The sequence below is a fragment of the Geotrypetes seraphini genome, chromosome 12, assembly GCF_902459505.1.
Source record: "Geotrypetes seraphini chromosome 12, aGeoSer1.1, whole genome shotgun sequence".
Classification (NCBI taxonomy): domain Eukaryota; kingdom Metazoa; phylum Chordata; class Amphibia; order Gymnophiona; family Dermophiidae; genus Geotrypetes; species Geotrypetes seraphini.
The window spans coordinates 111,741,147-111,759,232 of record NC_047095.1 but is presented as its reverse complement, the minus strand read 5'-3'; the positions used below and the strand labels follow the sequence as shown (position 1 = coordinate 111,759,232).

The 18,086-nt window shown below is 43.6% G+C and overlaps 1 protein-coding gene across 2 annotated transcripts in view; it reads left to right on the top strand.

Moving 5' to 3' along the window:
- The window catches only part of XAB2 (XPA binding protein 2), a 106,014-nt gene that overhangs the window by 49,279 nt on the left and 38,649 nt on the right, over positions 1–18,086 (top strand). For both annotated transcript variants that reach the window (XM_033916022.1, XM_033916024.1), the window contains exons 9-11: positions 9,544–9,663; positions 15,558–15,689; positions 17,908–18,039. In XM_033916022.1, coding sequence (XP_033771913.1) covers positions 9,544–9,663; positions 15,558–15,689; positions 17,908–18,039 — 384 coding nt within the window. The remainder of the gene's footprint in view (positions 1–9,543; positions 9,664–15,557; positions 15,690–17,907; positions 18,040–18,086) is intronic.

Below are 18,086 nucleotides of genomic sequence, written 5' to 3'. Positions count from 1 at the left end.
AACTCCTTGGTGGCCCAGACAACCATGGTTCTCCCTTCTATGTCAACTCAGTATCAAGGAACCAATACCTCTTCCAATTTTTCTATCTCTTCTCACGCAGCGTCACGATTCTCTTCTGCACCCCAACCTTCAGTCTTTGCACCTGACAGCTTGGTACCTCTTGGGCTGACTTCACCTAACCTACAATTTTCTCAGCCTGTCAGAGACATCTTGGATGCTTCCAGAAAACCGGCTACACATCAGTGTTATTTTCAGAAATGGACCTGTTTTTCTGCCTGATGCATACTTCATCACCAGGATCCAAAATCCACCTCTGTTTCTTCAGTTTTGGATTATCTCCTGCATTTGTCACAATCTGGCTTCAAATCCAGAGTTCATCTCAGTGCAATTGCTGCTTTTTATCAACCAGTGGATGGAAAACCACTAGCTTCTCATCCTGTGGTTTACAGATTCATGAAAGGACTTTTCTTTTTTTTTTAAATATCTTTATTCCTTTTTACATTATACAAACAAGTGTACAATAAATCAAGTCATACTATACATTCTTCACTTGAAACTCTACAATCATTTTATACCATAAATTACCTCCCATCCCTCCTTTTCCAAATATTACCCATCACAATGAAATAAAACCCACCCATCCACCCTCCCACCCTATACATACTAAATGGGGATAAATACAATTATTTATTATAGTAATCAATTAATGGTCCCCACACATCTTTAAATTTCTTATAATAACCTCTCTTAATCGCCAATGTTTTTTCCATTATCCCAGGACAAGCAGGCAGCATATTCTTAACGCATGGGTGACATCACCGACGGAGCCCCGGTACGGACACTTTTTACTAGAAAGTTCTAGTTGGCCGCACCGCGCATGCGTGAGTGCCTTCCCGCCCGACGGAGGAGTGCGTGGTCCCCAGTTTCTTCGTTTCCGCGGAGCGAAGAAGTCGCATGTGGTTTCAACGGCCGTTGAAAACATCCTTTTTGCCTTCCCGCTCGCGTTTTTTTCTCGTTTTTTCTCTTTTTCCCACTTCGGGTTCTCTTTTTTCTTCGATTCAAAAAAAATATCTCTCGATTTTCTCTATTTTTTGAAACCGGCCCCAGCGGGGCCTGTTGTCACCATACAGGCCTCTGGTTTTGATTTTGCGGAGGCCGTGTTTCCCTTCATGCCCCCGCAACCGGGCTTTAAGAAGTGCCAGCGGTGTGCACGCCCGATCTCCCTCACTGACTCACACAATTGGTGCCTACAGTGTTTGGGTCCAGAGCATCGGGCTGACACCTGCACCCGCTGTGCCATTCTTAAGAAACGCACTTTAAAGAATCGGCAGATCCAGCAGAACATCCTTTTCGGTACCGGATCTGCTATGGAACCTGCCGCGACGTCGACGGTACCGCAAAAGACGGCACCGACTACTTCGACGACGCCCGATCCTTCCTCGGGGTCGCTGGCACCAGGTAAGCCGGCTAAGAAGCCTTCCACCTCCCTTGAGCGCCCACCTGCCACAGTGGCGACGCCGGTCCTCCCGGCCTCACGCCGACCCCGCAAACGCTCCGCCCCGATTTCGGTGAGTGCCTCGTCATCGGCCTCCTCATCGCCGGGGCGTGGAGCAGCACCTATGGAACCGAAAAAGAAAAAAGCGGTACCGGTGCCACCCCTGGATGACCGCATCGCGGCCATACTCCAAGACAAATTGCAGGAACAGCTGCAGCACCAACTCCAGCACCTGTTACCGACCCTTTTGGCACCACTCTTTTCGGTACCAGACCGGCCCGAGCCTCGCACCATCCCACCGGTGTCCACTCCCTCGGTGCCACTCAACACTTCCATGCCAGTCCTCTCGGCTGAACCACTCCGTTCTCATCCTGTAGTACAGACCCGCTCTGAAGCCGATCCTCCTCGGGACCAGGAAGGGCACCGGTCTCCCCGAGACCGAGAACGGCACCGCTCTTCCCGGGACCGGGATCAGCACCGGTCTTCCTCTCCCGGTACCGTCTCAATGCACTCTGGCAAGTCTCTTTCTAAGACCCGCCACACCGAGCCTTCCACCCCGATATCTCGGCGTGCGCACACTGATATCAGAGACCCGGACTTATGGGAAGAATCCCCACCCGGTACCGAGGAGGACGCATCGTCAACAGACGAGGAACCCTCAGTGCCCGATACCACTTCTAAGCCTGAGCAATCCTCTTTCACCAAGTTCCTCAGGGAGATGTCGGCGGCTCTTTCTATTCCTTTAGAGTCCGACTCTAAAAAGTCCCAGGCCTTTCTGGACGCCTTAGATTTTGAACAACCTCCCAAAGAATTTCTCAAGTTACCCGTCCATGACATACTGCGGGAAACTTTTTATAAAAATTGGGAGAATCCACTCACTGTCCCCGGAGCCCCTCGTAAACTAGATAGCCTATACAGGGTCATCCCAATTCCGGGTTTTGACAAACCTCAATTGCCCCATGAGTCTCTCCTAGTTGAGTCTACATTAAAGAAAACTCAGGGCTCCAGTGTTTATGCCTCCACCCCTCCTGGCAGAGAAGGCAAAACAATGGATAAGTTTGGCAAACGCCTTTATCAAAATGCGATGCTGGCCAATAGGGTGAATAATTACACATTTCACTTCTCATTTTATATGAAGCATCTTGTACAACAACTATCCGCCCTACAGAAATACATCCCTGAACGCAAAGTTCCACTCTTTCAACAACAAATTTCCAGCCTCCTTCAACTGCGGAAATTCATGGTGCGCTCTATTTATGATTCATTTGAGCTGACCTCCCGAGCATCTGCCATAGCTGTTGCCATGTGGCGTCTGGCCTGGTTGAGGGTATCTGATCTTGACATCAACCACCAAGACCGCCTAGCTAACGCACCCTGTCTTGGGGATGAACTTTTTGGGGAGTCCCTGGATTCAACCACCCAGAAGCTCTCAGCCCATGAGACCAGATGGGACACTCTGGTGAAACCTAAAAAGAAGGCTCCACCTGCTCGTCCTTACAGACCACAGTCCTCTTACCAGCGCAGGTTCTCGGCCAGACCTCTCAACCCGCCCCAGCAGCAGCCTCGCAGACCTCGTCAGCAACAACACACTCAAGCTCGCTCTCAATCTCGCCCAACCTGCCAAGCCTCTTCCTCCGTCAAAACCATCTCAGCCCTTTTGACTCCTTTCTCCAGGGCATAGCCAGTCTCCCACCATCATTACCTCTCCCTCAACCAATCGGAGGACGCATCCAACTCTTCCTCAACCGTTGGGAGGTCATCACATCAGACCTGTGTGTCCTCAACATCATTCGCCACGGCTACTCTCTCAACTTCCAGACTCTTCCACCAGACAATCCTCCAATAGAGTCTGCGTCTCACTCCTCCCAGTCCCTTCTCCTCCTAAGGGAGGTCCAATCCCTCCTTCTTCTCAATGCCATCGAAGAGGTTCCCACAGACCAAAGAGGTCAGGGATTCTAATCCCGCTACTTCCTGGTTCCCAAGAAGACAGGAGACCTCCGTCCCATCCTCGATCTCCGGGACCTCAACAAGTGTCTGGTCAAGGAAAAGTTCAGAATGCTCTCCCTGGCCACGCTTTATCCTCTTCTCACTGCGTTTCATGAGCCTATCCTTGGAAAACCTCTCACGGCTCATCCACTGGTTTCCCGGTTCATGAGAAGCCTCTTCAATGTCAAACCACCTCTGAAGCCTCCTCCAGTCGTCTGGGACCTGAATGTGGTTCTATCGGCCCTCATGAAACCTCCGTTTGAGCCTCTTGCCACAACCTCCCTCAAATTTCTTACATGGAAGGTGCTTTTCCTCATTGCCATCACCTCTGCCAGGAGGGTTAGTGAGTTGCATGCACTGGTTGCCGACCCACCTTTCACTGTTTTTCACCATGACAAGGTGGTTCTGCGTACCCATCCGAAATTCCTCCCCAAGGTGGTCTCGGACTTTCATCTTAACCAGTCCATTGTGTTACCTGTCTTTTTCCCAAAACCCCATTCTCATCCTGGGGAACAGGCACAGCACACGCTGGACTGTAAGCGTGCCCTTGCTTATTACCTTGACCGTACCAGGGCTCACCGCTCGTCTCCTCAGCTCCTTTTGTCCTTCGACCCTAACCGTCTAGGTCGTCCTGTCTCCAAACGGACGCTTTCCAACTGACTTGCTGCCTGCATTGCGTTCTGTTATGCTCGGGCCGGTCTTTCACTGGAAGGTGCTGTTACGGCTCACAGGGTCAGAGCTATGGCTGCTTCTGTGGCTTTCCTCCGTTCCACGCCCATCGAGGAAATCTGCAAGGCTGCCACTTGGTCCTCAGTTCACAAATTCACTACTCACTACTGTCTGGATACCTTCTCCAGACGGGATGGGCACTTCGGCCAATCTGTGTTACACAATTTATTTTCCTAATGGCCAACCATCCCTCCTCCCTCTCTGTTAGCTTGGAGGTTACCCATGCGTTAAGAATATGCTGCCTGCTTGTCCTGGGATAAAGCACAGTTACTTACCGTAACAGGTGTTATCCAGGGACAGCAGGCAGATATTCTTACGACCCACCCACCTCCCCGGATTGGCTTCTTAGCTGGCTTATCTTAACTGGGGACCACGCACTCCTCCGTCGGGCGGGAAGGCACTCGCGCATGCGCGGTGCGGCCAACTAGAACTTTCTAGTAAAAAGTGTCCGTACCGGGGCTCCATCGGTGACGTCACCCATGCGTTAAGAATATCTGCCTGCTGTCCCTGGATAACACCTGTTACGGTAAGTAACTGTGCTTTTCATACACATGACACACCGAACTCTACCAGAAACAGTAATTCAACCCTCTATAGTCTTTCCAGTCATGAAAGGACTTTTCAATGTCAAACCACCTCCAGTAGTTTGGGATCTTGCTAGATTGATGAAGCCTCCTTTTGAACCAGTGACTTCGACTCATCTCAAATACCTCACTTGGAAAGTAGTTTTCCTCATTTCTCTAACTTCTGCTCGCAGAGTGAGTGAGCTTTAAGCTTTAGTGGCGGATCCACCATTTATAATGTTCCACCAGGACATGGTGCTGCTACACACTCATCCAAAGTTCTTACCAAAGGTCGTCAATTAATTTCATCTCAATCAATCGATTGTTCTCCCAGTATTTTTTTCCTAAGCCTCATTCTCATCCTGGGGAAACGGCTCTTCATACTCTGGACTGCAAATAAGCATTGGCTTACTATTTGAAAAGGACTAGATCATCTCCCCAGCTTCTTGTCTCTTGATCCTAACAAGTTGGGGCATCCTGTATCCAAGAAAACAATTTCTAATTGGTTGGCTGCTTGCATCTCGTTCTGTTATGCTCAGGCTGGGCTGCAACTGGAGAGTTAGGTCACTTGCCCATAAAGTTAGAGCTATGGCAGCTTCAGTAGCTTTTCTTCACTCTACTATTGATGAAATCTGCAAAGTTGCTACTTGGTCCTCAGTTCATATGTTCACCTCTCATTACTGTCTGGAATCTTTTTCCAGACGGGATGTGCACTTTGGCCAAGCAGTGTTACAAAAATGTATTTTCCTGAAAGGCCAACTCTCCCACTATCGCATTCTGGTTAGCTTGGAGGTCACCCATATGTGATAATATGCTGCCTGCTTGTCCTGGGATAAAGCATAGTTACTTACCATAACAGGTGTTATCCAGGGACAGCAGACAGATATTATAGTTTATTCAGTTTTTGATTAAACGCTTTATCGATTCTTCTCACAACCCACCCACCTCCCCTGGTTGGCTTCTTAGCTGGCTTACTGAACTGAGGAGCCGCACACCTATGACGGATAGGAAGGCACTCATGCATGTGCGGTGCGGTCAGTCGCAAACTTTCTTTTTTTTTTTTAATGTTTTAGTAATTTTATAAGATTAGTGAACAAAATGTACAAGTATTAAGTAAAACAAAAAACAAATCATATGTAGAAAGCAATAAATACAAATATTAAATAAGACAAGAAGTAGATCATATGTACAAATCATTGTGTGCATATAAATCTATATGATTACATAAAATGTAAATAGCAAATGAATATGGGGGGACCATCACATGTATTGTTGGCACATGGTAAGCAGCAATCATATTAAAACGTAGTGAATCTTTCAAGAGGCATCACCAGCTAAATAAGTTAAGGATAGCAATGTATTCTGAAACTCTGTTTGTCTAAAGCACAATAGGTTTGAACAGGGCGCCATATTTTGAGATATGTGCTAGTGGAATGATGTTTCCCTGCGATTACACTTTCATATTGGTTAGTGATACATACAGTGTTCCACCACACCATACCGTGAATTCTACCTTAGATAAACTCTTCCAACAGTGCAGGATATTTTTGATGGCCAAAAACAATAATATGTGAAGCAGGCGAGCATTGGGCTCCGAGAGGGGTTGTATGAGGCCCTGTTAACCTAAAACAATAATTTTGAGATTTAGCAGCTCTTGGGTCATTAAAATGGAGGAGATGGTATTCCAAACTCTTTCCCAATAGATTTTGAGCTAAGGACATTGGAATATCATATGCGGCAACGTACCCACAGAACTCTCACATGACCAGCATGAATTAGAGACTTTATGTGAGAATTTAGCAATCTAGTGAGGCCAATGTAAAAAGAAGTATATTGATTGGAGTACTGAAGCAGAGCTAATTGATTTAAATAATCTTGTCCACACCACTTGCCATACTTCATCATTAGTGGGTATATCTAAGTCAGATTGCCAGGAACTCATCAGAGTTGATACAGATACTGGTATTCCTCGATACAGTAGTCCATACCATTTGGAGGCAACGCCTTTGAGGAGAGAAATAGTAATACTTTGAAGTAGAAGGTCAGGCGTAGACTTTCTAAAGTGCTGGTGCACTTGTACAGCTGTCTGTACCGAGGTTCTGTGGATGATGTCACCCACATGTGAGAATATCTGCCTGCTGCCCCTGGATAACACCTGTTAACGGTAAGTTAACTGTGCTTTATCTCCAGAGGATTCAGCATGGATCACAGCAAGACAGAAGGCTAACAATAAAATAACAACAAAAAAAAGAATAAAAATAATTTATGTAAACCAAAACTTTTTTTTTTAAAATTTATTTATAAGTTTTCAATTTATACAATCAAGATAAACTTATACAGAAAGAGGATTCATGATAAGAAAAAAAAAATTTATCAAAAGACAATTAAACAAATGGATCCAAGATGTAAATCAAATGCGAGTACATCAAAAAGAAACAATCTTTATAGAATCACAAGTTATCGGAGAGTAAGGATGTCTAATCTATTTAGCACTCTCCTTCTCCAGTCGGGACAAGGACAGGAAGGACATCAGTTGGGGAGGTTCAAAGAAAACATACTTCTGAGTTTAATAATGAATTACACATTTACAAGGATGTCTAAGAAAAAAGGTTGCCCCTAGGGCCAGAACACCAGGTTTTAACAAAAGAAATTCTCTTCTACGCTTTTGAGTCTCCCTTGCTAAGTCTGGAAACATTTGTATCTTATAACCAAGAAATTCTTTTTGTCTATGTTTATAGAACATTCTCATTAAACAATTCTTATCGGGGGTAAGTGCAAGCGTTAAAAGTAAAGTAGATGGAACAGACATTTCTCTATCAGATAATTCTAATACAGCTGAAATGTTCATAGGGTTTTGATTTATTACTTGTTGAATATCTCGAGTCTTAGTCGGTAAATAATACACTTGCGTAATAGGTGGTAATGCAGACTCAGGTATTTCCAATATTTCTTGAAGATATCGTTTCAACATATCTTTAGGTGTTATCGTAGAAATTTTTGGAAAGTTAATCAATCTTAAGTTATTATTCCTAGAAAAGTTCTCCAATGATTTAATTTTCCTTCTTAAACTTATATTATCTTTAATCAAAGTCTCTTGAAGTTTCTTTGATAGTCCTATATCTTCTTGAAGATTATTTGTTAAGGATTTAGAGACTTCTAAATCTTTTTTCAAGTTCCCAATTTCATTATCATAATTCTTAATTTTCCCTTCTAATTGTTGGAATTGAGAATTAAAAGTCTTTCCCAAGTTAAGAAATCAAATCCCAAAGGGATTCTAATATGACTTCCTGGGGTTTTTGAGGTAAGAAAGCTTGTAAATTTATTCCAAATTGCTCAACAATTGCAATCTCTCCCTGTCTCTGGTCCGTCTGGGCTGTTCTTACTCCACCAGATGTTGAATCTTCACTTTCTAAGTTCAGGCTCTCTTGAGAAAACTGAGAGCTTAAACTTCTGCTCTCCGGATCGACTTCTCTGGCCTCAGGGGTAGAATGTCCACCGTCTCCTGGCAACACTCCCTCCCTCGGGGAGCTAGTAATGTGAGATTGTAGGGGCGGTGCTCTGGCGTCGGGGCTGAGCGTTGTTTCAAGCCCCAAGGAAGCCTCCAGCATCTCGCCTCGTTGCCACGTCTCTAGCAGGGAAACTGCCGACGCCACCATGATGTCCTGCATCCGCTGCAGGAGTTCGTCAATACTGCCGACTGCTACTGGTCCGGAGCGCCGCGAGGCTCCAGCTGCGCTCCTGCCTCTTCGCTTCGGCATACTGAAAGGTAATAATTCTCAAAGAAGAAGTACAAAGGTAATTTATTGGCGAGCTTCCTGGCGTCCTCTCATAGAGCTCATGGAAATGCCATCTTGGATCAGCAATCACCAAAACTTATCAAAACGTTTGAGAGACCCATCTTCGCTTTCAGCAATTTTTGAAAAAGATAAGATGCTGATGACCATAGGAAAACCATTCCAAATCTTTGCACCACTAGAACCAAAAGACAGTTGATAATACTTTTTATATTTAATATTTTTTTTTTGTTTTTGTTTTTTTTTAATTCTTTATTCATTTTTAAACTTTCATCAAGTGTACAAAAATTCATAATAAACACTATTAATTAGACAACTTGAACATCTTATCATTATATCTTATAAATATAAATGCAACCCTCCCCCCACCCTCCCTCTAATCCCATTATTCATTATAAGATCATAAACCCTACAATTGAAACCCTCCCCCACCCAACACTAAGTGTTATATAATTAATAGAAAAATGGCATTTAATCATGACAAAAAGATGTTAATGGCTCCCATATTTTTATAAAATTTTTATACTTTCCATTCTGTACCGCCAATGATCTTTCCATTCTATATATGTGACATAATGAATTCCACCAGAAATTAAAATGTTTTTTTATAATGGAAAAGCTAACATCCTTCTAGTAAGCCTCAGTTTTCCTCGATTTTGGCAAAAAAAAAAAAAGGTATTGATTGCAAACAGAAAATGGGCTCTGTGCTGGTAAAGATTTAAAGACAAAACAAGCAATCTTAAATTGTAATCTAAATTGAATCAGTAACCAGGGAAGATCTTTCAAAAGAAGAAATAATCTATCGGATTTATTTGCACCATATATCATCCTAGTTGCCTTATTCTGCATTAATTGCAGTTTTCTCAGAAACACCTTCATATTCTAAATGTAAATGTTAAAAATTGTAACAAATTTTTTTTTCAAATCAAGGCCTTTTCAAAAGCTTATCTCCAATTTCTTCATGTTATTTATTTAGATTATAAACACCTACACGGAAGCAGTTCAGACTGTGGATCCCCTCAAAGCTACTGGGAAACCCCATGGACTCTGGGTGGCTTTTGCCAAGTTTTATGAAGAAAATGGACAAATTGAGGATGTAAGTAACCATAAAAGAAAGCAAACGAAAATGTCCCCAAGGGATATGGTAGAATCATTGTCATTGGCGCAATGCTTCTTAACCCTCTCCTAGCCAGTCAGGTTTTCAGGATTGCTACAATATCTTATTTCTAAATCAAATGCCCAACAGGTTTCACTATAAAACCTCAGAGTACTTAATTTTAACATTGCCACCTGAAGTGTCATAGTGGAATATTGGAAGAAGTTGGTCCAGTACGTGTTACAACACTGGGTGTAAGGAGTGGTCTGGAATTATCCTTACTTTTTGGGGGGAGGACTACTTTAAAAAAATTATTAATTTCATACAGTAACAGCAGCAAGTAGCCAAAAAAAAAAAATTCCCCCCGTACCCCAACATGGGCCAATGAGTATTGTGCAATCAAGGCAAAAAGGTTTTGTTCTTTTAACCTCCCGCCCACAGAAAACAGCTGCCAAAATCCCCCCACCCTCCTTCATAAGAAGTCCCTATTGTTGCAGTTTCAAGAATACTGTGGCATTCCCTCAATTGAGCCCAGCCTGTTCAATATTAAACTTATTAAATGTGGGTTTAAAGTTTGAATATAAGAAGTCCAGATGGAATGAAACTATTCCCTTCGGGAAACCATCCTGTGTCATTCTTTAATGTCTATCTCACCCTCAGTCCTTCTACACCAGCATTCTTTAATGCAAGGCTTTTAGGGTCAATGGTTGTGCCCATTCATACTGATTCTTCCCTCTCTCCTTAAAGAATGACATGGAATGACATTCTTTTCTCTGGTTGCATTCTTGAGCCTAATATACATTTCTAGTGCAACGTGTCTAGTGGTCCTGTATCTCAACTCGCAAGTTGCTTGCAGAAAACTGTCAGTCATGTTTTCAACTCCACCTCCTTCCCAGGAAGCTACTCTTTCCCCCTCAGTTTGCTTTCTGCAAGCAAGTTGCTCAGAAGTGCTTCTGATCTGTTATGTGGTTTTATTATTTTGGGGTATTTTTTCTTAGTATATATTTGGAGGCTCAATGCCCAGCAGTTTCCACTTGTTAGGACCTCTTGTCTGGGAGAAGACGTAGACATGCATGGTAGAGGTATGCCCTTGGGGACACCTAGCTAGCTAGCCTTTTTATTTTTTAAGCTCAGGGGCCATCCCCTGTGTATCTTCTTGCATTCGTGACTTACTCAGGAGCTTGATCACAGGCTAGGACTAACACTGTGTGGTCCTCTCCCCTTTGAGACGAGTTTTTCCAGGGTTTGAGGCTCAGTCCAGCCTCTGTCCGATTGATAGCCAGAAGACCAGGAATGTCCAGCGAATCTGTGAGGCAGAGTTCTACATTTGTTCCAACTGAAATCCTATGCTGAGGCAGGCAGGCACCACATTGCACATTGAATAAAGCTATTGGGGAAAATCGGGGGATGTCTCCAAAACTCGTTTTTGTTTTTGTTTTTTTTTTAATTATTTAACATTTCAATTTTACAATCACCTCAATACATCCATGATAATAAAATTATAGTAATATTAGGAAAGGAAAAAAAAGAAAAATCAGGAAAACATCCTTTCCAAACAGACCACAATAAAACGGAAATAAGATCCAAAATGCATAGCAATAACTATAATGAAAAACAAATTTACTTCCCTGGAAGCTTCCCCCACATCATTTTCTCAGCCTGCTCCAGTAACTACCATTGGAGGGTTATACAGTTACCTTAATCTGTTCTTTAGCCAAAAGAATATCCAATAGCTGTTTTGGGTCAAAAAAAGTAAACGTTATACCCTCAAATAATACTATACATAAACCAGGAAATTTCAATACAATATTTGCTCCCAAAGCATCACTCTTGGTCTATAAGCCAAGAATGACTGGTGCCTCTTTTGTGTGTGTCTATATAAATCAGGAAATATCTGAATATTTGATCCCATAAACTGCTGATTAATATTGCGGAAATATAAACTTAGAACATTATTGCGATCCGGTTCCAGAGCAAATGTTACAATTAGAGTCAGTCTCTGGGTAACTATTTTCAAGAGATTATTCTAGGAAATTAGTTACGTTTACCATCACATCAGTTCTCCCGAGGTCCCTGCCCCTCCTGGCTCATTTCCAAAACCATAATTTATTTATTTATTCGATTTTTTAGCCCGTCCTCCCAAAAGAGCCCAGAATGGGTTACAATTAATATATTGGTGCATTAAAATTATAAGTAAGATAGGTACTTAGAAATTCCCTTACTGTCCCGAAGGCTCACAATCTAACTAAAGTACCAGGAAAAATGACAATTAGAAGAGTAATAAAGAAAGAAAATAGAGATAGAGGAGGAAAATAAGAAAATAAACATACTAATAAGATTACAATGATCTAAAGGAATTTGAAAGGTTAAAAAGAGGGGAGATAAGAATAGATGCAGAGGGAGAACCGTTGAAGCAATAGAATTTTGGGGAAATTTAAATGAAATTTGAATGATAAAATAAGTGGTAAAACAATAAGTGAGATTAAAAAATATATCATAAACTAAAAAGAAGTGAAAATAAAATCAAAACAGTCAAAACTTAAGTCCAGCTTGAACGGGCCCCCGAGCCAACCGTTGGTCCGATGGCCGGACTGCAGCCCTCCTCCGTCGGCTCTCCCCTGCTGGAATGGGGGAGGAGCCTTCACAATTGGCGGAAGGGCTTCCTCTGGTATTTTAAGGACCTCTTTAAAATAGCGTCTCACCAAGTCCACTGCTGATATTAAAGGGGACTTGGGAAAATTCAAAAATCTCAAATTATTCCTCCTCAACTGATTCTCCAGATATTCAATCTTTTGCTGAGTTGAATTTTATCTTTCACCATAGCTACTTCTAGGTTCTTAACCTCCTCCACTTTCTGTTCCAAAGCTGTTACTTTCTCCAATTGCTGCACAAAGTTCTGGGACTGAGAAGCCATTTGTTCAGAAAAATTTTTCATTTCACCTTCCATTCTATCCACTCTTCTCAAGAAAGAAGAGTTTAAGTCCTATATAGCCTCCCAGAGTACCTCTAAGGTTATGATGGCTCGTTTAACTTTCACACCTGCAAAACATTTGGAAGGATCTTTCCCCCCACAAGCACCACTCACAGCTTCAGCTGGATATAAAGGCTGTGGAGTAGACACCCTCACCATCAATCCCTGCTGTTGGGGAGAGAATTCTATCAGGGAGAAGTTCCCGGATAGCCGTAAAGAAGTTTGAGTTCCTTCCATACTTCTGCTCTCCTTCGAAGAAACTCCTTCCGGGTTGCAGGGGTGCGATTCTGTTCTCGGGGCTCAACGAGATCCCGTTACTGCTAGCACAGCTAACATGCACACGTTGCATGTGTGGCGCTTGAGCAGGAGAGACATCTGACGTGGGGCCAATCGACCTTCTATAATCCTCTGATAGTTTGCTTCATCGGCGGTACTTGGCTAACTGCCAGGACTTGGGCTTTCGCCAATCCCTTTCTTTTACCCATTTCCCTGGGAAGAGAACCGACACATTAAACACCATAGAGGTTCAAAAAAGCCAACTTTGCAGCTTCTCAGCATGACGCCATCTTGGATGAAGCTTGAATATCAGGTCCAAAACTCATTTTTGAAGCTTTCTGCAACCAGAGCCTAGGTTCCCTACCTAAAAACCCCTTTCCCTGCATTTTGTGACTTTCAGGGAAGTTTCCACAGCCGTTTTTGGCATGATTTTACTGGTGGCAGTCATTTTGGATTATTTTTTTATATATATACTAGTCTTTTAGAACGTTACATTAACGGGTGCTAGAATATATCTCTGTCTGTCTTTCTCTCTCTCTCTGTCTTTTTCTCTCCCTGGCCCGCTTTCTTTCTCTGTCTTTGTGTGTGTTTCCATGCCCCCTGTGCAGCAGCAGCAGCATTTCCCCCCACCCCCCCTTTCTCTTCCCGCAATCTGGCCTTTAGCATCTGTCCAGAGAGGAGCATTACTGTCCCTTTAAGAAAGTTTTCGCAGCACCCGCAACCGCTGCCACCGCTTCACTCCGTCTCCTTTTCTCTCAGTCCTTCGGGTCCTTTCCGGGGGGGGAGGGGCGGGGAAACCGAGGTCCGCACGCCGGCGAGCCACTAGGAAAAATGGAACTGAATCCAGGGGTGGGGATGAGGTGGGGGGGGACGGTTGCACGCGAGCTTCCACCTCCTCCTCCTCCCCTACTCCTTCCCAGGTCACCGCCAGTCAATGAAGGGTTGCTGCGCCTCGGGGGCTGAGGGCGTGTAGCGGGGCCGCGGCATGAGCCGTTTTAATTGTCAGTTTGGTCCACCGTGCGCGCGGGCTGCCTCTGCCCTCGGGGTCGCTCGGCGGCGATGCTTTCTCCCTCGGTGCCGGTCCCTCTCCTCTGACCCCCCCCGCTGCCGCAGCATTCTCTGGGAGCTCTCTTGGCGATCCTCCAGTAAGGGCTTGTGGAGGCGATAGGCGGCTGGCTGTGGTCCCGGCTTGTGGAGTGGATCCTGGTGACGTATTAAGCGTGCATGCGCATTCTCGCCAGCACAGCACGACAGAAAATGGATCAGAGAACACGCAGCGCAAGTGCGCATGCGCGGCTAGCATTTTATTATTTAAGATTTTTTATTGAAAATTTTTATTTTACACACAAAACTCAACAACTGTACAACCAGACCAAATAAAGTCATCTGTGTGAATCCTTCACGGAGACTTAAAGGATCCAATCCCCTCACCAATGGGAACTCACGGCAGCCATTTTGATGACGGCTCTGCATGGGGCAGGAGTGTAGGAAGATTGATCCTGCCTCGCGTCGCCGTTAGACCACCAGGTAGGGTCTGGGGAAGGTCTGGGAGGCGGGGGTGGGTCAGAGCCATCCCTAAAAGTTATTCGCGTTTTTTTTATATTCGTGAACCAGCTCTGCCCCTAACCCCCGCGAATATTGAGGGTGAAGTGTACTTGAAAATGAGTAGGTATGTTCTGTTAGAATCTGCTGGAGAAATCCCAAAATTTTCTTTGCTACTCGGGCTTTTTTCTCTACTCGCAGTATACTTGACTCTCGGAACTTTCTCTTATGGCTCACACTCTCATCTTCTCGCCTCATAGTTCGGCTTTTGCTGCTTCCCAATAATAAAATAGGATCATTCACATGACTCTGCATTGCATATTCCTTCCAAAGGCATACTAACTGTTCTACAGTATAAATATCAGCATCCCTAATTTTATTTTTCTCACTGCATTAAGTAAGGATGATAAGTTTTTATCAAGCTATTGTTGTTGGCACATAAGTGTGTATTGGTATAGCACAATGTGGATGCCCCTAATATGAAGCAGTGGTATAATTTTCGGTTTGATCTCATGTTGGGTGGTATTACAAAAAGGTCTGGAAAGTTTACTGGGAGTTAGAGGCACGGAGAACAGAGAGAGAGATGGATTAAGGCCAAAAAAGGAAGAGAAGGGGTAGTGTAGACTGCAGGAGGAAGGTGCTCATGAGCAGTCCACTCCCCCCTCCAGATCTGTGGGGATTAGGGACACAGCCCTTGTGTATTTGTGAATAACTTTAGGGGCCTCCCAGACCCCTCCACACTTAAAACCCTGGTAGTCTAGCGGTGAAGCAGGGCAGGAGCGATCTTCCTACACTTCTGCCCCGTGAAAGCCACAATCAGAAATGGCTGCCACAAGTTCCCACGGCAGTCTTGTGAGACCGCAGGAACTCGTGAGATTGCCATGGGAACTTGGGGCAGCCACTTTTGATTGTGACTTTCACGGGGCAGGAATATAGAAAGATCACTCCTGCTCTGTTTCACTGGTAGACCACCAGGACTTTATGGTAAGATGTGGAAGAGGTTAGGAGGCTCATGAATAACCAAATTTGCAAATGCCAAACTTGCGAATATAGAGAGAGACCTGTGGGAGATAAGCAAACACTGATCTTTTTTGCCTCCTTTCAGGCAAGGACAATCTTTGCGAAGGCCACCAAGGTGAATTATAAACAGGTGGATGACCTGGCAAGTTTGTGGTGTGAATATGGTGAGATGGAGCTGCGGCATGAGAATTATGATCAGGCCCTGCGTATCCTGCGGGTGAGTCATGGGTTGTGTGGTATCCAGGGACAATGTATATAGAATATAAATTTTTAAATAAATGGTAGCTATCATAACTTGTGCTCAGTTCGGCGTTCAAAACTGTTGCCTTGTAAAACTACCATTGGGTACCAGCTTACTGTTAATGATGTCACAGTGACATCGACTTCTGTCTGGGAAGTGATGTTGAAGACCTAACACAAGCTCCACCCAAAGTTGCAAACATTCATCAAAAGCAAGGAAGCACTGCAAATGATATGGGACCCATCAATAAGGCTGTTAACACAGTAACGCAATAAATGATGGCAGGAAAAGACCTCGCGGTCCTTCCAGTCTGCCCAACAACTTCTCAAAGTGACTGAAAGCCTGTGTTAAAGCTGGGGGTGGATGTTTTGAGCATTCACAGTGTATTGTTTGAATTAAATTATTTTATTATGTTTTAGCTCAAGCATTTTTGATGCACAAAAATTTGTAGGTAATAATGAAAGGTCACTTGGACACACAAAGTCAGAGGCGTGAAGAAAGTACAAGTTTTATTCACAGCATGCGTGCTGGACCCCTGAGCTCCAAGCTGGCTCAGAAGTGCCGAAACCAGGAAGTCACAGAGACACCCATTCACTTCTCTGGCTATACAACTGAATTCCAGAAAAAGCCCTTCACGTGTTACCCCTCCCAACACTCATTGGTTCCAAGCTCACACCAGCAGGTCACTAGCAGGACACTTATCTAACTCTTACAGTTAAATGTACAGAAGGGCAGGGTACATCATGGCTCAAACTCTTATCTATTTATGGCTCAAACTCTTATCTATTTAGCTTACAATGTGTTAAGGTAGGGACATACATTTTAGGCAGATGAAGTCAATAGATTGTACACTCTTTTCAGCTATGTAGACCAGAGCAATATTTTAAACAACAGTTAACCATTTCATAACCCTACAATAACATTAAAATATCAGTAACTTCAGCATAGATTAAGATAATTAAATGTTTAATAGTAATACGTAAGTATGTATATAAACTTTTTCATTGAAACTACATTGATCCAGCATCTACCAATCCCCGTTGGTGCCAGTTCATATAGAGCAGTGGTCTCAAACTCAAACCCTTTGCAGGGCCACATTTGGGATTTGTAGGTACTTGGAGGGCCTCAGAAAAAATAGTTAATGTCTTATTAAAGAAATGACAATTTTGCATGAGGTAAAACTCTTCATAGTTTATAAATCTTTCCTTTTGGCCAAGTCTCCAATAATAGTATTTATAGCTAAAAAGACATATGATCAAGAAAACTGTTTTATTTTACTTTTGCGATTATGATAAACATACTGAGGGCCTCAAAATAGTACCTGGCGGGCCGCATGTGGCCCCCGGGCCGCGTGTTTGAGACCACTGATATAGAGATTTCAATGGGCTTGAGTGTGACTTTTGGCTGGCCCAAAAGGTTACATATGTGTTTCCATCTTACACATGGAAATACATGTCTATATTAACAACAAAAAAAAATTCTGTCGGGTTTTACAGATGTCAGTTAAGAGATACCGGCTCTACAGGGTAAGGGGGTCCATCAGAGGCCAGACGCTTGGGGGGGAGGGGGAGAATAGGACATGGATGCTGGGCCTGCAGAGTGAAGGAGAGGGGAAATGGATAGATGCTGGACCCATAAGTGGGGGGATGGGGAAAGAAAGTGACCCAGACCTAACACAGAAGCCAGTACAATATTTGTTTTTAGTAGTGCTTGTTTTGCCTAGGGTTTTATACTAGTGGATTAAGGGAGAAGGGAAATTATTGTCCTTCATTCCCCATTGTTTGTCTTTGCTTCCCCCCCCAAAAAAAAAAAAACCCCAAGAATTGCGGCCACATTACTTAATTGGTTTCACTCAGATGCGCAGATTTGTAAATTAGGACTGACTATATATGTAGGGGTTGATAGTTACATGTAGAACATTTTTTTTCAAAAAGTCACTTCCAAATGTTTCCAAGTTTAATTCTTATTTTTAAATGTAAGTGCTAAAGTAAAACTGCTATTTTGTTCACATATACTTTTGTAAAATGGCTGTTTCCGCTGCATTTCCTTCTATGCATTTTCCTATCGCAGTGTTTTATGTGAAATTGAGCTTTAGACTATGAAACAATGGAACAAAAGTTATTTGTAAATTGGAGGCAAAATATTTTTGGATTTTCATGTTAGTTGCTGTCTCTCTACCTCTGAAATCCCACAGAAAGCCACAGCCATGCCAGGAAAGAAGGCAGAGTACTTTGACAATTCAGAACCAGTCCAGAATCGCTTGTACAAATCCCTCAAAGTCTGGTCCATGCTGGCAGATCTGGAGGAAAGTCTGGGCACCTTCAAAGTAAGGACCAATTTCTGTGACTCTATTTCATTGAAATAATTTGCACT